The 21,521-nt window shown below is 41.9% G+C and overlaps 2 protein-coding genes across 5 annotated transcripts in view; one reads left to right on the top strand and one right to left on the bottom strand.

Annotated features, from left to right (window-relative positions):
- PSPC1 (paraspeckle component 1) overlaps nt 1-8,933 on the top strand; it is a 79,133-nt gene extending 70,200 nt beyond the window's left edge. Inside the window, exons 9-11 of one of the 3 annotated variants that reach the window (XM_066618728.1) lie at nt 3,632-3,723; nt 4,670-4,764; nt 7,138-8,933. In XM_066618728.1, the coding sequence (XP_066474825.1) occupies nt 3,632-3,658 (27 nt within the window). In that variant the 3' untranslated portion in view covers nt 3,659-3,723; nt 4,670-4,764; nt 7,138-8,933. Of the gene's footprint in view, nt 1-3,631; nt 3,724-4,669; nt 4,765-5,560; nt 6,397-7,137 lie in introns of those variants that run through there. The other 2 variants (XM_066618729.1, XM_066618727.1) reach the window with 2 other exon arrangements.
- Nucleotides 8,723-21,521, bottom strand: part of MPHOSPH8 (M-phase phosphoprotein 8) — a 31,925-nt gene continuing 19,126 nt past the window's right edge. Inside the window, exons 9-15 of one of the 2 annotated variants that reach the window (XM_066618724.1) lie at nt 21,185-21,271; nt 20,541-20,695; nt 19,291-19,445; nt 17,941-18,068; nt 15,354-15,410; nt 11,245-11,328; nt 8,723-9,575 (exon numbers count right to left, since the gene is read on the bottom strand). In XM_066618724.1, the coding sequence (XP_066474821.1) occupies nt 9,534-9,575; nt 11,245-11,328; nt 15,354-15,410; nt 17,941-18,068; nt 19,291-19,445; nt 20,541-20,695; nt 21,185-21,271 (708 nt within the window). In that variant the 3' untranslated portion in view covers nt 8,723-9,533. The remainder of the gene's footprint in view (nt 9,576-11,244; nt 11,329-15,353; nt 15,411-17,940; nt 18,069-19,290; nt 19,446-20,540; nt 20,696-21,184; nt 21,272-21,521) is intronic. The other variant, XM_066618725.1, reaches the window with a different exon arrangement.

Genomic DNA, 21,521 nt, shown 5'->3' with positions numbered 1-21,521 from the left:
AAAACCTAGTTTTCTTCATGAAATAACTAGTTTACATGAGAAGGGAATACAGTCAACAGGCTATATCTCTTTTTCAGCAAGTCTTTTGATTTAGTCATACACGACCTCCTCCTAAATAAATTTGAGAAACATAGACTGGAAAGGACATAATGGGGCTACAGAGTTTCTTGAAGTATTGAATATAAAGGTAATAATTTTAATAGATTCATACCAGACTCTTAAGTGGGTAGCAAGCAATTCTCAAGGAGTCAATTCTGAGACCATTAATTTAAGTATCTTCCTGTGGTGTATTTGAGAAGGGAATCCAGATTTGGATTTTGGATATGATGTTGAATGAGGAAATGTTGCACACATAGTAAAAAAACAGCACAATCGTTTTTAGGTTCAGTTTGGAGATATTATAAAAGTAGCAGTTATATTGCATCTGATTCAAAAAGCTTGTAGGGCCATTATCACCATATGGCTGATGGCAGTTGGATGTTAAAGAATACCTTGTCTTGTTGTTAAAGAATACTGGTACTCAGTCCAGTGAGTAGATTGCTGAGGTAAGGTTTACGCTCTGGACTTAGTTTTCACTCTAGCTGCTCTGTAGTGAGGATAATGGATGGTAATCAGGTCTGGTACAAGACTTCCTGAGGCAGCTTGCCAAATGTTGTCCCCCCCTACTCAGTCCTTTGCCAGTCTCTTCCTACTCTCCAATATTCTAACAGCTCGCCTGTCTGCTATAGTTTGTCTTCCAATCCAGGGAGTGGAAGGAAAAGGAGGAGCATTGGAGATAAGTAGGTGCAGAGGGATGGGTGCTGCCCCAAAAATCTGCTTCTTAAGACAACCACTGCAGTTGTTTTTATGGATGGGCTGGCCCTGGTGGTGGTGATCAGATTTAATGAGAAAAAATGTCAAGTTCCAGATGTGCTAAGAAACTGTCAAAAGATGCAAGGCTTGTAACTGTCAGAAAGGTTTCAGGTGGTTGTGGGAAATTACAGACATAACTTAAGCACATCATGGCACACATACTATGGATCAGGAAGCTCCACATGGATTGCATTAGAAGAGTATGATGCAACAATGCAACTCTTGCATTGTCCAAGAGTTGGGAGCTAAGAGCTTGAAGTCTTCCCGCAATTGAGAAACCACAGAAAGATTTAGATTGGGGTGTCAAACGTAAGGCCTGTGGGCCAGATGCAGCCCTTAGAAACTGTCCAGCCCATGGGCTCTCCCAGCACCACCAGGAGCTACTTTCAGCTGCTGAGCTGTACTGGGGTGCCACTGCTGAAATGGTTGCCTTCATGATAATTGGGTTCTCCCATATCTTGAAAATATGATCAAGTTTAGCGTATTTTCTCTTCTATCATTTGCAGCTAATGAGTTTATAAGTGAGAGAAAGAAGCTTATTTATGGTCATGAGGTGCTTAATGACATTATTTCCTGCTTTGACATCACTTCTGATCGACAGCAGTCATCATGAATGCTGTTCAGGCAGCAGTATGAAACAAGTTTGACAACCCTGATTTGGAACATGCCTGCACTTCAAGTAAAGAGTCTAAAAATCTTAGAGGAGGACATGGCTGTGATTCACCTTAGTGAAAGAAAAGTAGGTCATATAGACATGCAAATATTTGATATAGAAAATGTTCTTACCATGAGTGCAGTTCAGTGATGGAATAAAAAAACTACTTGTTAAATCCCATTTTCTAGATTTTCAAGGGAAGGCTACATAGATATGTATTGATAACAACCTGAAACAATGTGTCTTGCTTTGAGAGGTTGTTGAGTGAAAAGACGGGTTGTGATCTTAAGTGCCATGTTGGTTGAATTAGCATCCATTGCAAGCCTAGACTTCTTACTTTCCAATTTCATGTCTGTAAGCCCCCTTGTTTGTGTGAATCACTAGTATACCATTACAATGTTGCTGGAGAGACAGGATCACTCCAAAGGCAGAGTGGATTTTGCACATTGCACTGTTGGTGATTCCGTATCCTACTCCACATTGGAAAATGGACTGTGCAATGCTGGTCTGGTCCCAGCTGCAGGGTGAGGGTGATAATTTGTCCTTTTGTTGTGGTGCTTGGACCTATGTGGCACTGCTTTCATGTTTGGGAGAACTAGATCAGACTGTAACATAGTCTGTAGGCTGTATGGTCTAGATCAGGGGTCTCCAAATCCCGGCGTCGGGATGAGATGCGACCTGTGGCGAGCCTCTATCTGGACCACAGCCAGCCTCTTATCCCCTGAAAGCCTCTGGACCACTTGACCGAAAACTACTGGAGCTGTGCTCTGGTTGTGTCTGAAGGTGTTCTGAGGGCTGGAGAAGCTGAATAAATGATCCCATTCATTCACTTATCCAAGTTCCATCTCTAATTTATTTAAATTTTATATTTAAATTTTTTTTCTGGCCCTCAACACGGTATCAGATTTTTGATATGGCCCTCTGGCCTAAAAGTTTGGAGATCCCTGTTCTAGACTGTTACTGGAAAACTGAATTTTTAGGATTTGAAATAAGCACTCAGGTGTCCTAGACATGATTTTATAGGACTTCCCTAAGAACTACTTAGGTTTTGCAGGTTCCTGTTCTGGATGTGAACTCTGAGAACACCACAGTTTGACCATGTAGGTGACTGACAGTGCAGTTCAATCCATGTCCACTCTGAACTAAGTGGCATTGTATTCAGTGGGACTTGTGCCTAGAATGCATTTCCCTGAGAGTAAGTCTTGTTAAACTCAGTGCTACTCAAAATTCAAAATAGGCAACTACACACTTAATCAGGGCTGTGTGCACTCTGTACTGCTTAAAAAAAATTCACCCTTGTAATCTGAGTCTGTGCTTACTTATTTATTAAAGCTGAAATCTTGCCATAAACTTATGCAATTTTAAGTGCATTAATTTGTATGCTTATTTTGTCTTATCCTCCTGCTGCTGGTATTGGGCACGGGCAAAGAATTCTGCAGGGCTATCTTATATGCCTGGACTGCCAATTCCCCAAAAGTCCTATTTTAGGAGTAAAGTTGCAATTGTGGCTTTGTGTCTCGCTTTTGTTAGTTTTTGTACGATCGCCCTTCTATTTCTTGCTGGCCAGTGAGAAATGTGAATCCCCCATTCTCATCACAATGGCATCTGGGTGAAATACAAGAGCATGTCAGTGTCTCAGATGCACAGGGAAGAAATAGGCAGGTAGTGATCATGAAAAGCCTTGTAAAGAAGCATGCCCTGAAGAGCAGAGAAGCATGGTTTCACTGTCGTCTTGAGGGAGGAAGTGTGTAAGAATTGCCCCGACTATGATTTGCAGGGCAGGTGTGCTTGTACTTGCTGATGTCCAAAGCATTTGGTAGGAAGAAGGTAGAACGAAAATTGCATCTTTGTTCAGGATAAGGACCATCTTTCTGTTGTACTATGTCATCCCACTAGGCAAGTGTGAGGAGGGGGTCATTTTCATTACTTCAGTGAAAGGGAAACCATGGAAAGGGAACCATGGAATATAGAGTTAGCTGGCCCTTTTGACTTGGAAAGGTATAAGTGACTCTTGGAGCAAGGAAATGTGTCCAGTAATTTTCTGAAATACGAGAAGATTGAATGATTAAATGACCTTATGTTTATATTCCTTAATATAATAAACAATTTAATTTTTGTTTGTAGGAAACTAAGATGCTCAAGTGCCATTGAAGAGACATAATCCTTATCCCAGGAAGATAGCAGGGAAGGATGCTGAATCCGTACTTCAGTTTCAGGTATCTTTGCTCCTGCCTCTCAGTGTCCTTCTAGCATTCTTGATTGAGGAAATGAATTGACTTGTTTTTTATTATAGTTAATTTGATTATAGCGTTTCTAGAGGCTGGGGGGGGAATCACTTCTCTGCTTTGACTAAGCCTGTGGAAATTTACATGCTTGGTTTTGTTCTGTGGTTATTTTCCACTTAAAAGTGCCACTTATTTCCACTTAATATCATATATTAAGAGAATAGAGTTCCTCTGTGGGGAATCTGACAGTCTGCTTCCCTGTCTCTGTCAATCATTTTATGGTTGTGTTCAGATGCTAATGTGTTGGATGTTCATAGGTAGACCTGAATTCCCTATCATGTTATTTGAACTATGTGGAAGAGACTGTAGACATGGATTTGAGTAATCCCATCACATGGGTAATTAAAACCATCTATAGATTATTCATGTGAAATTTCAGTTAGGCAACTAAAAATCCCATGACAACATACTATATAAGTAACATTTGATCTCACTTAGCATTGTACTGTGTGGAGTTGCATCCTAGTAGGATCTGCACCTGGTGCGGCCATCATCTCCATGGTGTGGTATCACCCCATGGGCCAGCCCTGCCCCCTCTGGGTTACATCTATATGCAGATCACTTCTGGGGCTGCCCACTATCCACAACGATGCCAGTTTTTTGCCTCAGTGGTCTGCAGTCTCCTGAAAGTTGGGAATCACTGATCTGCAAGGTGGCACTGTAACCCATAACTACTGACTTTTCTAGGACCCAGCTATTCTCTTGGGGATCTTGTGAAAGAAACTCCTTCGACTTAGGACACTTGAATATACTTGATAGCATTGCCTGGCCTTCTTACTTTGATATAAATATGAAATGTAAACTTATTTTCCAACTTCTGTTGTAGCCAGTTTCTGTGTAACACAGTTATTGCTTCTTGTTTCTTCATATGATATAGTGAATCGATGCTGATTGCATGTCAAGATGCAACATGTGGAGTTATATGGAACCCACTACAGTGGTTCTCTGTAGCATGAGAATCTTCTGTGAAGAGTAAGTAATTTAGAACTGTCAGATATGAAACAGAAATAAAATTAAATGCCCAGCATGGAAGACATTTCTAATGAGTTTTGGAAGGCAGATGAATTCTTATGAGATAGAAATACCAACCATTGTTCTCTCTACATAGGCAAAGGAGATAGCCAAGGCAGTGTGTGCTCCACACATCTGTGCTTTACTATTGTAAGCACACTCAGTCCCAAAATTCAAAATTGTGAATTTTAAGTTCTGTGATTATTCACAATTTTAAGAATTGTGATTACTAAGTTCATAGCTTATATGTATCTATAAAGGATGTTAAGTTCAAGGTATGTGTGGCATCCAGTGAAATTTCCAACGCTAAGGGAGAACCGGCAAGGCTTACATGTGGGTGGAGCTCAAATGCCTTGAACAATGCCTTGTCACATGATTGTTTTGATCTTCATACAGTGCTTGGAAAAGTTTCCGCAACTTAGGGTGCAAAACAACAATTTGTTTCATTCTGGAGTTAGCATTTTGGCCTTCATGTAAAGGTCACTTAGACTGAATTCCCAATTCATGTATTGGGATTGATAGACAGTTTTTGCTGACAGTAGGCTGTGGAAGGACTTTTGAAGACTGGCTGCAACATTAGGAGATTTTGAATGTTTCCAGTCTAGTTCAGAATGGGCAGACGTGAGAACAAAGCAAGAGATATGTACAGGGTGGACATAGGTTGGTTTTTTTTTTCCTAAACAGATACTTGTGATCTAAGTATCAAGCATTAAGATGGCATTTTATAAATAATTTGCTTCCATTTTTGTTTAAACAGGTTTTTCTTATTTCAAAAACCCAGAATACCCGATTGATCAGTCATATGACAAAAGAACTGTGTGCATTCCAGGGGAAACAAAACCAAACAGTTACCTGTCCTCAGTGTAACTCTTACTAAAGCTGGATATGGCAAAATTTATGGATGCCCTTGCTGAAGCTTTACATACTCCATTTGGTAGAAATTGGAAGAGACCTGTAACTCATTCACCTTTTGCCCCGAAGAACTCACCTTTGCCTCTTGGAATTCCTTGCCATTCAATTGCTTGATTGACTTAACAACACTGTGTTGCTTCTGTGAAACTGAGAAGTGCAGTATGCTCAGTGTTTGTACCCTAGACACTTACATTACATGCTTGTCCAAATTATAAACCGATGCACTTGTTTGTTCTTACTCTCCCTGCTATATTACCTAATCCTCATTTTCAGCTGCAGCAACTTTTAAACAGGTGTAACAAAGTTCCCTTACTCCTCTCTTGTTTTTCCTATTGTCACCTTTAGATTGCCAGCTCCTTGGGGATGGGAGTGTCTGATTTTGCCTGTGTAATGTGAAAAGCAGTTCAGAGCCCTAACAAATGGGGTGAGGTAGCTTGTCTTAAGCTAACACCAGGTTTTGCTGTAGTGGGTCTGTATCTGAACAAAGCTTAATGCTAATGGCCTAGTGCAAAAGTTGCAAACCTGTGGCATGCCTGCCCACAGTGGCAAATGAAAAAAATTTGGTGGCATGTAGGGAACTTCTTTCAATGTGATGTCTTTCTGCTTCTTGTTTTTTTATCCCAGTCTGTTTGTTTGGCAGACAGTAAGCTGGAATGGATCATGCCTGGCTGGAATGGCCTCTGCCTTGAATAGAGGCAGGCAGAATCCATTCCAACCAACCTGCCTGGCAGCCAGAGAGACTGGGGGGGGGGGAACACATGAGCAGAATGTTGGTGGGGGTGACAAAACACAGTCCCAGTGCTTTCAGATTCAAGAGCTGAGTCAAAGCTCTCTTTAGAACCTGTCCGAAATGGATTTTGCCTGCCTGCATTCATCCCAGGCAGCCAAAGCCATTCCAGTCTGCCTGCCGGCTGAGACTTGGGGGGGGGGGGGAACCTCACAAAAGGCAGCAAGGAAAAGATGTGATGCTCTGTCCAAAGTCCCAAGAGCAGAGTGGTGTTCCCTCCAGGATTCAGGTAGGAACTTGGGAGGGGTGATAAGGCATTCTTGGGGTTTAAGACCAAGACCCACAAAATACTCCCCTCCCAGCACCAAATTTCCTTGATTTGTGATATGAACATAAAAGCTAGGTTAATCAAGGGATTCACACAGCTCTTCTCGATTACATCATACTGTAAGTTTAATTGCTTACAGCAGTGGTTCTCACACATTTAGTACCGGGGCCCACTTTTTAGAATGAGAATCTGTGGGGACCCACTGGAAGTGATGTCATGACTGGAAGTGACATCATCAAGCCAGAACATTTTTAACAATCCTAGGCTGCAATCCTACCCACGCTTACCAGGAGTAAGTTCCATTTACTATCATTGTTACAAGAATATACATGGTAACTTACTAAAAGTACATATCTGTTTTCCCTAGATGCATGAGGGGGTGGAGCCCATCATCTGTGGATAAGATGTCTCCTCTTATGTTTTGAAGAGTTAATGCAGTAGTTTTACGCTTGAAGAGATCACCCTGCATGCCCCAAACAAATGAATGACAGTAATATGGCAGCAGCTGCCTGAACAGAAGAAACCTTCCCTGCTACTGGAGACCATACCCCAAGGCTGCCTTTTGCAATTTGAAATAACTACCCTCATTGTAAAGAATAACTGCGTTACTGTCTATAACAGGGGTGTCAAACATAAGGGCCGGGGGGCCAGATACTGCCCATGGAAGCTCTTTGTCTGGTTCTTAGGCTTTCAGCTTCTAAGCAGTGCTGAGATGTTACTGCTGAAAAGGCAGCCCACATGAAAATTGTGCTGTCCCATATCTTGGAATATGATCAAGATTTGCATATTTTCTCTTCTGTCTTTGTAGCTAATGAGTGCCTAAGTGAGAAAAAGTGCTTATTTTTAGTTATGCCCTGTTTTATGACATCACTTGCTGCCTAGTGACATCACCTCTGGCCCTCAGCAGGCATAATGAATGCTATTTGGCCCTTGGTATGAAATTAGTTTGTCACCCCTAGTCTATAAAATCAGTTTGCAAAGACCAAGTAAAGGCAACCATTAAAAATACAATTAAGCTTTCTATATGTAACTGATTAACATACTAAAAGAGCTAGTGTAAGGTCATGCACATTGGGGCAAAAAAAAATCAAAACTTCACATATGGACGGATGGGTTCTGAGCTGTCTGATGGATCAGGAGAGAGATCTTGGGGTGGTCATGGACAGGTTGATGAAAGTGTCAAGTCAATGTGCAGCGGCAGTAAAGAAGGCCAATTCTATGCTTGGAATCATTAGAAAAGGTATTGAGAACAAAATGGCTAATATTATAATGCTGTTGTAAAAAATCAATGGTAAGGCCACACCTGGAATATTGTGTCCCGTTCTGGTTGCCGCATCTCAAAAAAGACATAGTGGAAATGGAAAAGATGCAAAAGAGAGCGACTAAGATGATTACGGGGCTGGGGCACCGTCCTTATGAGGAAAGGCTATGGCGTTTGGGTCTCTTCAGCCTAGAAAAGAGACGCCTGAGGGGGGACATGATTGAGACATACAAAATTATGCACGGGAAGGGTGGATAGAGAGATGCTCTTTACATTCTCACATAACACCAGCACCAGGGGCCATCCACTAAAATTGAGTGTTGGGAGAGTTAAAACAGACAAAAGAAAATATTTCTTTACTCAGCGTGTGGTTGGTCTGTGAAACTCCTTGCCACAGCATGTGGTGATGGGGTCTGGCCTGGACTCCTTTAAAAGGGGATTGGACAAGTTTCTGGAGGAAAAATCCATTATGGTTTACAAGCCATGATATGTATGTGCAACCTCCTGATTTTAGAAATGGGCTATGTCAGAATGCCAGATGCAAGGGAGGGCCGCTGTTAGATACAGGAAGCTGGACTAGATGGGCCTATGGCCTGATCCAGTGGGGCTGTTCTTATGTTCTAGTGCCATAATTGGCAGTATTTCCTTCATAACTTTTAACTTAACAAGTAATTTTTCTATGGAGTCCTCATGCAGATGTTTTACATTTTTATTAGCACAGATCCACTATAGAACTGACATCAGCCAATAAAACGAGTCACTTAGTGGTCAAGAAAAGAACCCTCGGGGGCCATTGCATGGATGCAGGAGATTAAAACATCTATAAATATGGTCTGCTTTACAAAAATAACCTGCAACTATCTGAAGAACTGTTTTCGCTAGGATGGTTCAAACTTTAGAAATAAACACTATATAAATTGTTTTACAGTTGTATCCAACCAATATTTTGTTCATGCTTTCCTAATCATTTGCAAGGATCCCCCTCACACACAATTATGCCCAACTATCATAGTAACATAAGTCCTTTGTTAAGCAGGCATACTTCCTATCCTGTATCAAACAGTAGTGACAAGCCACTCCATTTGGAAAAAAGAGGTTAAATATAAACATTGCCATTAAGAAAAAGTTTTTACAAACAAGAATCTTGGCTTTTAAAAAGTTTTAGTTCAACTTTAAGGTGTTTGCAACTGTTCCACGTTGTGGAAATGCTGAGATACACAGTCTAGACTGTACAACTTTTAAAATGGCATTACAATCATTGGCACAAATACAGCTATATTTATACAAAATAAAGATGACCCCGTTCCAGCATTGTAAGCAGCAAATTGCTAGCTAACACGTAGGTTCACATGTCAGAATCCAAGAAAAAGAAACCGGTTGAAGCATTGTCAGAGGACTGAATGCAGAGTTCCAAACTGCTTTGTCAGACTAAAAACAAAATCAAGAATTGGAAGAAAAAAGTATTCCAGTACATTAACTGTGTCAATGGTGGCTTCATGAAGTCACTTCAACTGCACTCTATATGCACCTATCAGCAGCTTTACCTGCAAGACAGAAAATTGCACTTGGTATTTGAACAAGATGCAGAAAAAATGTCATACTAAGCTCCTAAGTAAGTGCATGGGGGGGGGTGCTCAACAAAATCCCTGCATTACAAGCTTCAGCAGTGATAAAGGTTAGGTCTGCGCAAGATGTTTCTTCTGAATTGCACTTGTCCACACAGTGGAAATCTAACTGTTCTCCCACGCATTCTTGCTTTGTCTCTTCAAGCTGCAGAAAATCAAAACTTTTTTTTTGAAGGACCACCAGTATCTTACGAGGTATAATTGCTTCAGTTCTATTTTCCATTTATTTTATTGAGAGTGAGTTGGTGTACGAAGTGGTGCTTCAGGGAGGTCTGTTTCCATCCATACTGACCGGTGGTTTCCCAAACTTTAGCACCAGGTCCCACTTTTCAAAATGACTTTCTATTGGGACCAGCCTAGTTTTATGAGACTTTAAAATAAGTTTCACTTGACCAGCCACCCAAGCCTCTATTTTTATCAGTTTTATAGCCTTTTGGAGCATTTGAGCTCCATTGGGACCACTCTGATCAGGCTTTGTATTCCCCCTTTTCTGGCCTTTGATAAGAGATGAAGAACTCATCTACTCGCAAGTAAACATGGACATATGGCTTAGTTTCAGTTTCCATAGGCCTCAATATATTTTTCCTTGTCGGTTATCACCTTTTCAATTTCACAATCCATCAAAAATTGGGTTATGTCCCACTGGTGGTCTCAACCCACAGTTTGAGAATTACTAATGTAGACATTGCAGCACACCTTTTACATTGCCCCATTATAGCAGTACATTTTTAAAAAATCTTAATTTGCACTTAATTTTTGAAATCCACTAATTAAGAGGTAGCTGTGCAGTAATATTAAATGCAAACATGTTTAGTGCAAATTTTAAAATACAACACTCCCTTTCTGGTTGGCACCACTGATTTCTCATTAGCACTTGTACTTTTGTACTAGTGGGCTTTTTTTGTTATACAAAAAAACAGCACTTAAAAGTGCTATGCCCAGGTGAATTGTCTCTTCCATACCCCCACAGCTGTATCACCACCACTGTATAGCAAGACGGGCATAGAAACAGAAAATGCATTAAACCTACCCCTACCCCCAAGTGTGGATATGGAGACTGCCAAGAGCCATCAGTCCAGCAACTCCTTTTAACTATGGCTCTGCAAGCTTGCAAAAACGTAGGCTCAAACCATTCAGGTGTATGTACATGACAGACACGTCCATCACATTTTACATTTAAAATTTAAATACTTGGTCTAAGGCAGCAATTTTCAACCAGTGTGCCACAAATGCTCTGTAGGTGTGCTACAGGAGTTTTGGGGTTTCATTTATTAGTAGGGCCATTGGGAATGAGCCCCCCCCCCCCCCCGGCAGCAGTGCAGTGTGCCTTGATAATTTTAGCATTTTGTCTGTTTGCTGTGGGATGGAAAAAAAAGTGAAAATCACTGGTCTTTGAAGAGAAATTCTTCATCACATAGCACCAAACACCTGGGTATTGCTTGTACTGTGTTACCACAATGCAGGCTGAAAAGTACAGATCAATTAGGTGTAGCTACAAAGTCAGTTCAGCCACAGCATTTAACAAGGCTATTGGAAGAGGAAGTCCTTTTGAAGCATCTGTCTGTACACCTGTACCTGCATTTCTCACCTTGGCTGTAGGAGCTTCGGCCAACCGTATGAAGAGTTTGTTAAGGCCCGGAATAGGACTGAAGGAGTAAATAAAGTGACTATCCTGAAATAAAGAGAAAAAACTAACGGTTTTGTGTCTCACATTAAAAAAAACACATCATGTTCCTGGCCAGGCAGGTAAGACCCAAGAGAACTCAAGTTAACTTCTTATCTACCCTCTCAAACTACCTGTGGCTACATTTCTTCAGACTTTTCAAGGGGGGGGGGGAATTACTAAGGCTGCAATCCTATGCACTTTCTTGGGAGCAAGTCCTATAGAGCACAGTGAGATTTACATCAGAGTAGAAATGCACAGGATTGTGCTGTAACTCTACTTGCCAGGATATGGCCCCCTGCTAACCATGTGCCAGTCACCTGTTCAACTGATGAAAAAGATACCCATGTACTGCCTCTATTATCCAGCTGCTACACATTTTTAAAAAGCTATCCCCCCCACTTCTAAATTGATCCAAGACCACTTACATACTCAAAATATGTAAAAAAATTTACCAACAGTCAAAAAAACCCCACCAACTGAGGGCCCAATCCTAAGCTTTGTGTGCCAGCTCAACGCCAGCATACACTGGCAAAACGTGCCATAAGGCTAGCCCACCACTGGTGAAGCACCAGAGCTCCACTGCTCCGCTGTTGTGTGCACCTCTGAGCAGCTGAGAGGTAGGTAGGGACATGGGGGGAGGCATGGAAGAGGTGTACCAAGGGGGCGGGCGGAGGGAGCAGGGTCTGAGGGAGGCCACCCTCACAGAGGCTCTTATTTTATTATTATTATTAACTTTATTTTAATCCCGCCTTTCTCCCGAGAGGTACTCAAGGCAGCTTACAACAAAGGTTAAAACAAATTAAAAACAATTTAAAAACAGATAAAAGCATATTAACAACACATCATTAAAAACAGTAGTCAGATAAAAAAGTAGTCAGGTAAAAGAGCATAGAGCAGCTAATTATAAGAGGATCAGGCCTGTAACTAGCTGTTAAAAAGTAACCAGGTGTTAAAAAGAACTAGAATCAACGTTCTATGCTGACATAGGCTCCTGATTCTATGCTGACCTTCAGGTCACCGTAGAATTGAGTAGCCCCATTTTGGGGCTACTCAGTTTACCCAGGGGAAAGGGACATAGTCAGCTTCTCCTAAGGAGGTGGCAGCAGCTGCCTAGTGAGTGCAGGATGCAGCAGCAGCCATTTTTGGCACCGCTGCAGCTCCATGTGCCGGGCAGCTCAGGATTGGGCTGCCCGGCAGCTATTTTCAACCAGTGTGCTGTGGCACATTGGTGCACCGTGAGTGGTCCACAGGTGTGCCATGGGAGGTTAGGGGTGGGCCATTTGTTAATAGGTCTGTTGGGGGATACGAGCCCCCCCACCAGCAGAGCAGTGTACCTTGTCAATCTGATGGTGTGCCTTGACAATCTTAGCACCTTGTCAATGTTCTTGTGAGATGAAAAAGGTTGAAAAATCACTGAACTAAGGCAAACAACAAAAACAGAAAAGAGCACTACATAGAGTGACTGGAGGAGCAAGTCATAGCAAAGTAGCACAAAGCTTGTTGAATTAGTTTGGCACTAAAATGATGCCAGCTGCATTTCAAGAGAGAGGGGCTTCTACATGGAGAGCGCCACCACTAAAACAGTCCTCTCAAGCCCCTAAAGGCAATGGAACCTTTGTTCCATTGCTAAGCAGGGTTCTTGCTAAGCTGCTTAGTATGCAGCTCAAAATCTAGCTACATGCAGCTTGGAGGTTGGCAACCCTGAAGATGGATGACAACACATGACATCATTGAGTGTCCATAGAAAGCACTGTAGGTGCAGTTGCAACACCATGCAGCAACAGAAAGGACCCATGCAGCAGCATAAACCCCTTATAGTGCCACCCTGAAGAATCTTAGCATTTAACAGAGTCCTGCAGGGTATTTCTAACCGCAAAGCCAACACCATGTTCCCTGGTCTCGTTTGGTGGTTTTCCCTGCCAGAAAAATGAGAAATTTTTCTCCTTGAGAGAGTATAGTATATATCACAGTATAATCTGTCCATCAGCAGTCTGCTCAGCTCCATGTAGATAACAGCTGTTTTGTGTGCATCGTCTATTTCTTGCAGGTTGTCAGAAAAGCCAGGTGTCATTGTCCTAACATTCCAGGTGCCCAGCTTTAGGGCAGGAGTTTTATGTTGCCTGGTGCAGAGTTGTCGATCTGCTTGTCGGTTTTCACCCTAAACCCCACGAACCCCGTGAGGTTAACGGTTGAATTGAGCACACAGTTTCAGGAGCAAAAAGTACAAAATTGCTGAAGAGGGCACACAGAGAGGGCAAGGCAGATCCACAATCAACTGTTGTTACTCCACCTCCATCCCCCTGTAGCTGCTGCTGCAATGCAGAGCAGAAACAGTGAGCAACTCTCATCCAATCGACTTTAGGTACTACAAGCCAAACTGGACTGCTTATCCTGGATCAAATTCCAGGTGATGAGATTTTTAACACTGACTAATCTGGTATTAAGCAGCAGACCCTTCAGTCAACAGGACTAACACACAACTGCCAAGGTGCAGACCTGGTAGAAGGGATAGCAACTAATGGGTGAACCCTCCCTTCCTTCTAATGGCTTGTACCTTTTCTTCCAACATCTTACTCTAGACATATCATTACTTCCATTGTGGAGCCCTCATGCTCTGTTCACACCTCAGCATATAGAGAGATATACTTCAACCTCCCAATCCAATCAGCGCCCCAACAGATGAAGCAGCACTAGCTCAAAAAAGCAAACCCAGAATACAAACCCAACCCCAGACCACTATGCAAAAGAGAAGGAACACCAGAAGGGAGAAGCTAAACAGAGAATTGCACCCTATAATGGTCTAGAGCAGTGCTACTCAAACTGTGGTCTGAAGACTGGTGCCTGAGCCTGTTGCTTCCAGACATCTCCTGAGGCTTGCCACAGGACTTAACACCTGCACCCAATCTAATGAGAGGCTACAGTGGGAAAATGAGAGGAGAATCGCACATAGAAATCCCTCTAAAACTGTAGAGGACTTGTGTCCCCAAAATCCATACACCCCAAATTCCAGCACCTGCTTAGAAACCACCAGTGTTCTCTCTAAGCTGCATGGCTGCACAGCTCAATTCAGAGTTCTGCACAGTCTGGGGTTTCTGGAAGTCCTGCAGTGACATCTGGAGGTGCCACCACACTGCCAAGAAAGGGGTTTGCACAGCAGCGCAGATCCCTTACAGTGAACACTGACAACCATCCCCACTCACCAGTCACTGTAATGCTCCAGGCAGAAGAGACCAGGGTCCTTCTGGCATCCCAAATGGGAGTAGATCAAGCCCAGGAAAATCCCTCTCAATTTTCCCATAAGAAAATGTTAGGGTGAAATAATATTATAGCAGGAGAGCTCCTTCCTTTTCTCTGACCATCACCCTTATGCACAGCTCCAACCCCACTTGTTCATGTACTGAGCCTACCACTGAATTGCACATTGAAATCCCAATTTCCTAGTGAACACTTGATGCAGATGGCAAGGCTGTCAGCCCCTCTGAGGAATACGAAGGTTGCAGGTTCAAATCCCATCAGAGCTCTTGTTATATTCTTAAAAAAGGGGAATGACACCACTATGAATTTGTTTACCAATAGCTACTAACCATGACAGCTATAGGGGACCTCCACCACTACAGGCAATGATATAAATGATATCAGGGAGTAGGAAGCACTCTGGTCTTCAAGTCTTGCTTATAGCCAGCCTGGTGGCATCAAGTTGGCCACTGTGTGAAGCAGGATGCTGGACCAAATGACTGTTCAGTCTGATCCAGCGGGCACTTATGTTCTTACTGGTTCTGACCACTGAAATCACCTTAAAGTGGGTGGAGATAAAACAACAAAAATTACCACTTCTATGTCCTTCTGAAGGGAGGAGAAGCTCAGGTACCCTGTGGTTTTTTAGTGGATAGAAACTGGTGAGGGCAGAGGGAAACTCCCAGAAAAGAGATGTCTCTGTAGCTACCCACACAAAATGTGCTGGGAGCAAGATGGGCATGAGGCTGGAAAAGATTGGCATTGTAACCAGAGAAGGTATTGGCCTGCCCACTCACCTTGACGATCCGCTGGGTGTGGCTCTCTGTCCAGGTAGGATGCCAGACTCTGTGAGGCTGGGAGGGAGGGGAGAGGATGAGAAGGAGGTATAGGGTTCCTGACTACTTTAGGTATTGACCTAAAGGACAGGAAGTGAGCAATAACTATTGCTTGCAGGTCTGGTGCAACATATTGAGAGACAAAGAGCATATTCCAGTCAAATAACATACTCCTTATCTTTCAGTAGCAGAGCACTTACAGATCCCTAGATAATGTCTACTGCTCACTCCACAGTTCAAGATCCTACACTCTACACAATCCAACATATCCATGTTGTTTGATGGACACTCAAGTTACATGTAGAACCAAGAACTTTTTTACTTGAAAATTGGAACTACTGTATACTTTTGCAGAATGCCATAGAATGCAGTCAGCTAAACTCTAGACTGAAAGTGTATGCAACAGGACATATAAGGACTTATTTGAATTTATTGCATTTACTCATGCCTTCAACACACAGGACCTCACATCCAAAACTAAGTTTAGTTAATAAAGTGCCTAGAACTGTCATTAATATATTGATGCCTTTATCTTGATGGGTTTTTTTGTTGTTGTATGCCGCTTTGGGTGTTTAGAAAGGCAGTTTAAAAAACCTTTAAATAAATACTACCTAATATTTTCTGGCATTGATAAGAAAGAAAACATTTTATACTGTATACCATTTTACTGTGATCCCAGTGTGGTTGCAACCCACACTTTCAAAATCCTAAGCCACTTCAGATATGATGAACTTCTGATATGGATGTCCATTCCAGACAGAAAGCTGCAAATAACTCACACCTGCGTGTGCAATGAATGCACACATGTACTTTCCCCACAGTGTGAAGCCATGGGAGAAGTCTCAAGGGGCAGAGGCTTCTCACAGCATACTGATAGTGGGAGGGTTGTGTACTCATCACATTAATGCTTTCATACCATTTCACTTTAATCCAGAGAGAAGGCAGGTGGTAAAAAGATCAAATACCAGCAAATTATATAATTTCACCATGACTAAGATTACAAGTCTTAATTTAAAACACACAATTATAACGCAGGAGATGCATTAGGGCTACATTAGTTCACTATCTGGAATGAGGCCTAGAAGTTAGCACACTTCCATATGATGGGAGTTACAATCCTAGTGAACCACTCCAGTACAAGGCAGTACAAGGCATATTGCCCTAGATGACACTTCCAATCTTCAGGCTCCCATTGAATTAAAAAAATGCTTTGAACGGCTCGTGGCAAACTTTAAAAGTCTGTGGACAATCCAAGAGGGTTTGGATCCAATTCAAATAATGGTACTGCCTTATTAAAACTAAGTTATTGATCTAGTCACATACAGCCTCTTCTTGCTGTCTTGCCCCATAGCTCCTAAGGCTGGCCCTGCTCAGGCTGCTATCTCACAGGGTTGTTAAGACACAGATGTAGAGGGAAATGGGGCATGGGGTGGACAGCAAACAGGGTGAGAGTGGGCAGACTGGGTCCTGGGAAAGGGACAGGATTGGCAGTTGAGTTCCTAGCTCATACTTTATTGGGGTAATGGCATGAAAAAGGTTGAAGACAACCGCATTAAAAGACAGCTGTCATGGTTTGTGCCCCTCCAGATAAAGTTACAGCTGACAAACAGGATACAAAAGCAGGCCGAGGCAGGAGACTTACAGCCCAATCCTATCCAACTTTCCAGGGCTGATGCAGCTGCAATGGAGCCCTGAAGTAAACAAGCAAGCTTGGGACAGTGAACCATTTAGTTATTTGATTTTTCTCTGTAAACTGCTTTGTGAACTTTTAGTTGAAAAGTGGTATATAAATACTGTTAATAATAATAAGTAAGGGAACAAACATTCCCTTACCTTGAGGAGACCTCCATGACTGTCTCCCCATCACAGGATGCAGCACACACCCATCAGGCATAGCTGCATCGGCACTGGAAATTTGGATAGGATTGGGTCCTTACTTTAGCAAAGGTGGGTTTGTGCCACAAAATCCGTGGGGGGGGGGTCACCCTTGGTAGCAAACATCACTTCCACTTTGGCTTGATTCAGTCTCCATTCAATGGTATATAGATACAGTTTCCTTCCTGGAAGTTACAACCATGTAAGAATTTCAACACATGAAGTGGCCTTCGTATACATCCTTCACATCTTGTCAATATTCTCCTACACACACACTGACCTCTTGCTTACAAGGAAATGTTTTATCTTATGATAATTTAACTAGGAACTAGTAAGCAGATAGTTGAGATATCTCACAGATTGGGCCCAGTGAATGGTCTGGGAACAGATGGTGTGGAGCTGATCAGAAACTTGTATGGGAAACCATTCGGATACCCATGAAGATGTGCAATACAGATATTCATATATTTTAAATGACTCACAGACCCATTATAAAATTGTTATTCCATTTCCACTAACTACTCAAGGAACATGATCAGCTGAGCTTTCAGGCCTCTCAGATATTCTGGACAGCCATGATACAGCAAACAAGCTTCAGTTTAAAACTAAATTGTTAAAAATATAAACAAACTAAAATCAATTATTATACAGTCAATAAACATGAAGAATTTACCAAGAATATAGGCAGCTGGAATTTGTCATTCAAAACCACAGCTTGCACAGCGCATGGTCCACAGAGCCGGACAATGACTTCTTTCCCAAAGAAGTTTGCATGGAAAATAAATAAAAGAATTCCAGATCCTAAGAAAAGGAAGAGCATGCATTTAGATCACTGGTTCCCTAATTGGGATTCACTTTCAAAACACTCTGTCAGGACCCTCCTAGCTTAATGAGATTTAAAACGTTTCAGTTTACCAGCTGCTTAAGTCTTTCTTTTTATCCTTTTCACTATGGTGGGAGGGCGCCTTCTGGAGCATTTGTTGAGTTCCGTTTTCATCAAACTGGGACCATGCTGGTGGCCTTATTTTCTCCTTTGCCTGGTCTTTGATAGGAGCCAGGCCCATATGCCTATTCGCAAGTAAACCCACATGTATGGCTCAGTTTGCTTTCCACAGGGCTCAATACATTTTCCTTGTCAGTTTGGAGGGGGTGGGTAACTCCCTCTCAAGTGCTTTTGGAGCCTGCGTTCATTAGATTGGGACCATTCTGGTGGCACTGCTTTCTGCTTCATCTGCCCTTCGAAGTAGACGGAAGCACAATCTCCTACTCATGAGTAAATGCACACATGCAGCTCACTTTCACTTTCCATAGGGCTCAATACATTTTCCTTGTGAGCCTTCAGCTTGTCAGTTTCATGACCCACCAATCATCAGGTCAGGACCCACAGTTTGGGAAACTGCTTTAGACAATGAAACACACACAAAGGATCATGAATATCTATCCTCTCCCCCCCCCCCCGAAGGAAACCAGTGAAAATCTGCTTTAACTTTAATGTTTCAACAGTCTGAACATTTTAACAACTGCATGCAACCATCTTTAAAAAATAGCGCCCGGTGAACAGAACTGACCTGTTAATTCAAAGTAATGATAATGCAACAAAAAGAAAAGGACTAACTACAGCTTGCATTTCACTGCTCATACACAGTATAGCTGTGTAAGTCATAATGTTTTAGACGGACTTAAGTTACTCCTGTTAGACTGAGGAAAGGAATACTCTAGAAAGCAAGCACTGAAAGTTTCCTAAATGGATTTTGGGACTCCTCCAAACCTAAGTTTCCTGCAATCTGTGCCAATTCTCATTTTCCTAAATTTTGATTCCAAAGTTTTACCATAAATGTTTTGATGTGCTTCCTGAGTTGATCCTTCTACAGCCCCAAGAATCAAATAACCTCTACACTCCAATCACCCTGATGTTTAAAGCACAAGTGTCACTATTAAGCATAGGGCCTTGGTGATATGTATGCAAGTTAATGACTAGTATTTTCAATAAAAGGTATGATGAAACAATGTGTTCACATACAACCTTCTGGTACATTCTGTGGAGGTTTGTAAGTGAAATCCAAAGAGTAGTCTGGTCCTTCACAAAGCCGATGACATGCAAGATCAAACACAGGTTCCAGCAAACTAAGACGGGATTCAAAATACGTCCCAATTGCCTTTTCTGCCACTCGTGTGAGCCTAAACAAAGAAAACAGAACTACCAATTTTAATTTTGGTCAGTTTAATTCTTACGTAACTATTTTATGAAGCAGAAACTAAAAACCTCACTTCTTGTCAAAACTAGCAGAAATGAAAACAAGGTTTGTTTATGACACATAGCACAATAGTCATTGTAGGTAAATTGGTAAGTTTTAGCAACCACATGTTCACAAAGAAATAACAGGGTACTTCAAGATCGGTATGGATGCCTACATGCAACAGATACCTTCTACCTATGCAAAAAAAGTGGAGAGAAAAGTACAAGTGTTGCCCTGTGGAGGAGGCATCAAGGACTATATAGACTTGCTCTTGTAATGCATTAGGAACCATCCCCTGCAGAGTACATGTACTAGTCCTGGGACCAGTGTGTATGCTTGAGCGAGACTGACAAATGGCTGAAGGACTATGACTCTGAAGAGAACATCCCTGCTCACCAAGGGCTCTCAGAAATTGATAGCAGCTTTCTCAGGGTCCTCTCACTCACCACTCCCTTGGAGCTGACAGAAGTTAGGATTCTTTTTTGGGATTAATGGGGACTGCCAATGGTTCCTGTAAATCTATTAGCAAATGAAACACTTTGCAAGCCACTAACAGTTAATGTTACCCCATAATGCCGATGATCATTACCTGAAAGCTTTAAACACTTTAGTTAAGATGGATCAAACTCTCCCCAATTTTGAATATGCAAGGCCTATGAATATGCAAGGTGCTTTATGTTAGGTCAGCCCACCAGAGAGCTCTGCTCTGATTGGCAGTGGTTCTTCAAAGTTTCTAATTAGATCTTTTTAACTAAATATTAAACCAAGAATATTTGGTATACAAGCCAAGCGCTGGTACTCCTGATAAAGTGCTAAGTGCTAAGGCTAAGTGCTCCTTAGCCTCCCTAAGCTAAAGTATAATTATTATTTTTGACCAAATTCTAGTGGCACATACTGACTTTGCAAATAAAGCATTTTCTGTGTTCAAGGAGTTCAAGTCAGAATAACCCTCCTGCCTCCTTCCTTAGAAACCAAGACTTAACTATCATTCTAAGTTCACTAGGCAAACTGAGCCATCACCCAAGTGAAAACTTACGTATCCAAGTGACTTTTGAGAAGTTCATACACAAGCAAGTTGTTACACTGTTTAGCAAAATGAAAGGCATTGTTCTGATGCTTTGATGAAATGTTGCAGTCTGCTCCACTCTCAATCATTAGACGGACAATATCAGAATTTCCTCTCTTACAAGCCTGCATGCAGAAGGTCAGAAAGCAACAAATATTTAAAAACACTTAACTGAATAAATGTACGTATAATGGAGTAGAAACTCATGGAAAGCAAGACTGTAATGTTTATAAGCCACCTTGCAAGCAACATTCCCTGTAATGGGTCCAAGCTGCTACTTGCTTTGCAGGGGAACAGGGCAGTCATCTCTTGGCGATGTCATTTGCTTACTTCCTGTTTAACCAAGCTGTGAGTTGCACAGAACTTGGCTTTGAGTCGTGCAGATTAGGGAGAACAATGCTTGCTGAGAAAAACTGCTCAACCCCAATTTCAGTCCAAGGGAAGACCAACTGAAATGAGCAAGACTAGGAACTTATGAGGATTATTGACACTACGCATTAATTTATGAAGGCATGAGTTATCTGAAAGAACATTTTTCGACACAGACAAGATGCATGCAGATTTACCACAGTCCCCCAAATTTATTAGACCTTATTCACACTAACAGCATATACCTTCATCAAAGCTGTTTCACCGCTATTTTGCTGCAAATTCACACAAGCACCAGCTTCCAGAAGAATGGCTACAGTAGTTAGGTTGTTCTATAAGAAGCAGAACAGTCTAAATAAGTATTCTGATCCTAAACAGAATATAGAATGCTGTGCAAATCTAAAACATTATCACAAGTGAAAATCTAACTAAACACTTAGAATATACTACAGGTGATCCCCACGTATCTGCTGAAAATCTGTTCTAGTGCCCACCCCCCATGAATACTAAAACCACAAATATGGGGGAACCCTATCTCTGCACGTCCCTGGCACCATTAACCTTGTTTATGTTCCTACCAGT

Source organism: Tiliqua scincoides, chromosome 3 (genome assembly GCF_035046505.1).
Source record: "Tiliqua scincoides isolate rTilSci1 chromosome 3, rTilSci1.hap2, whole genome shotgun sequence".
Classification (NCBI taxonomy): Eukaryota; Metazoa; Chordata; class Lepidosauria; order Squamata; family Scincidae; genus Tiliqua; species Tiliqua scincoides.
Note: the sequence above shows the minus strand (reverse complement) of the source record. Positions and strands in the feature narration are given on the sequence as shown.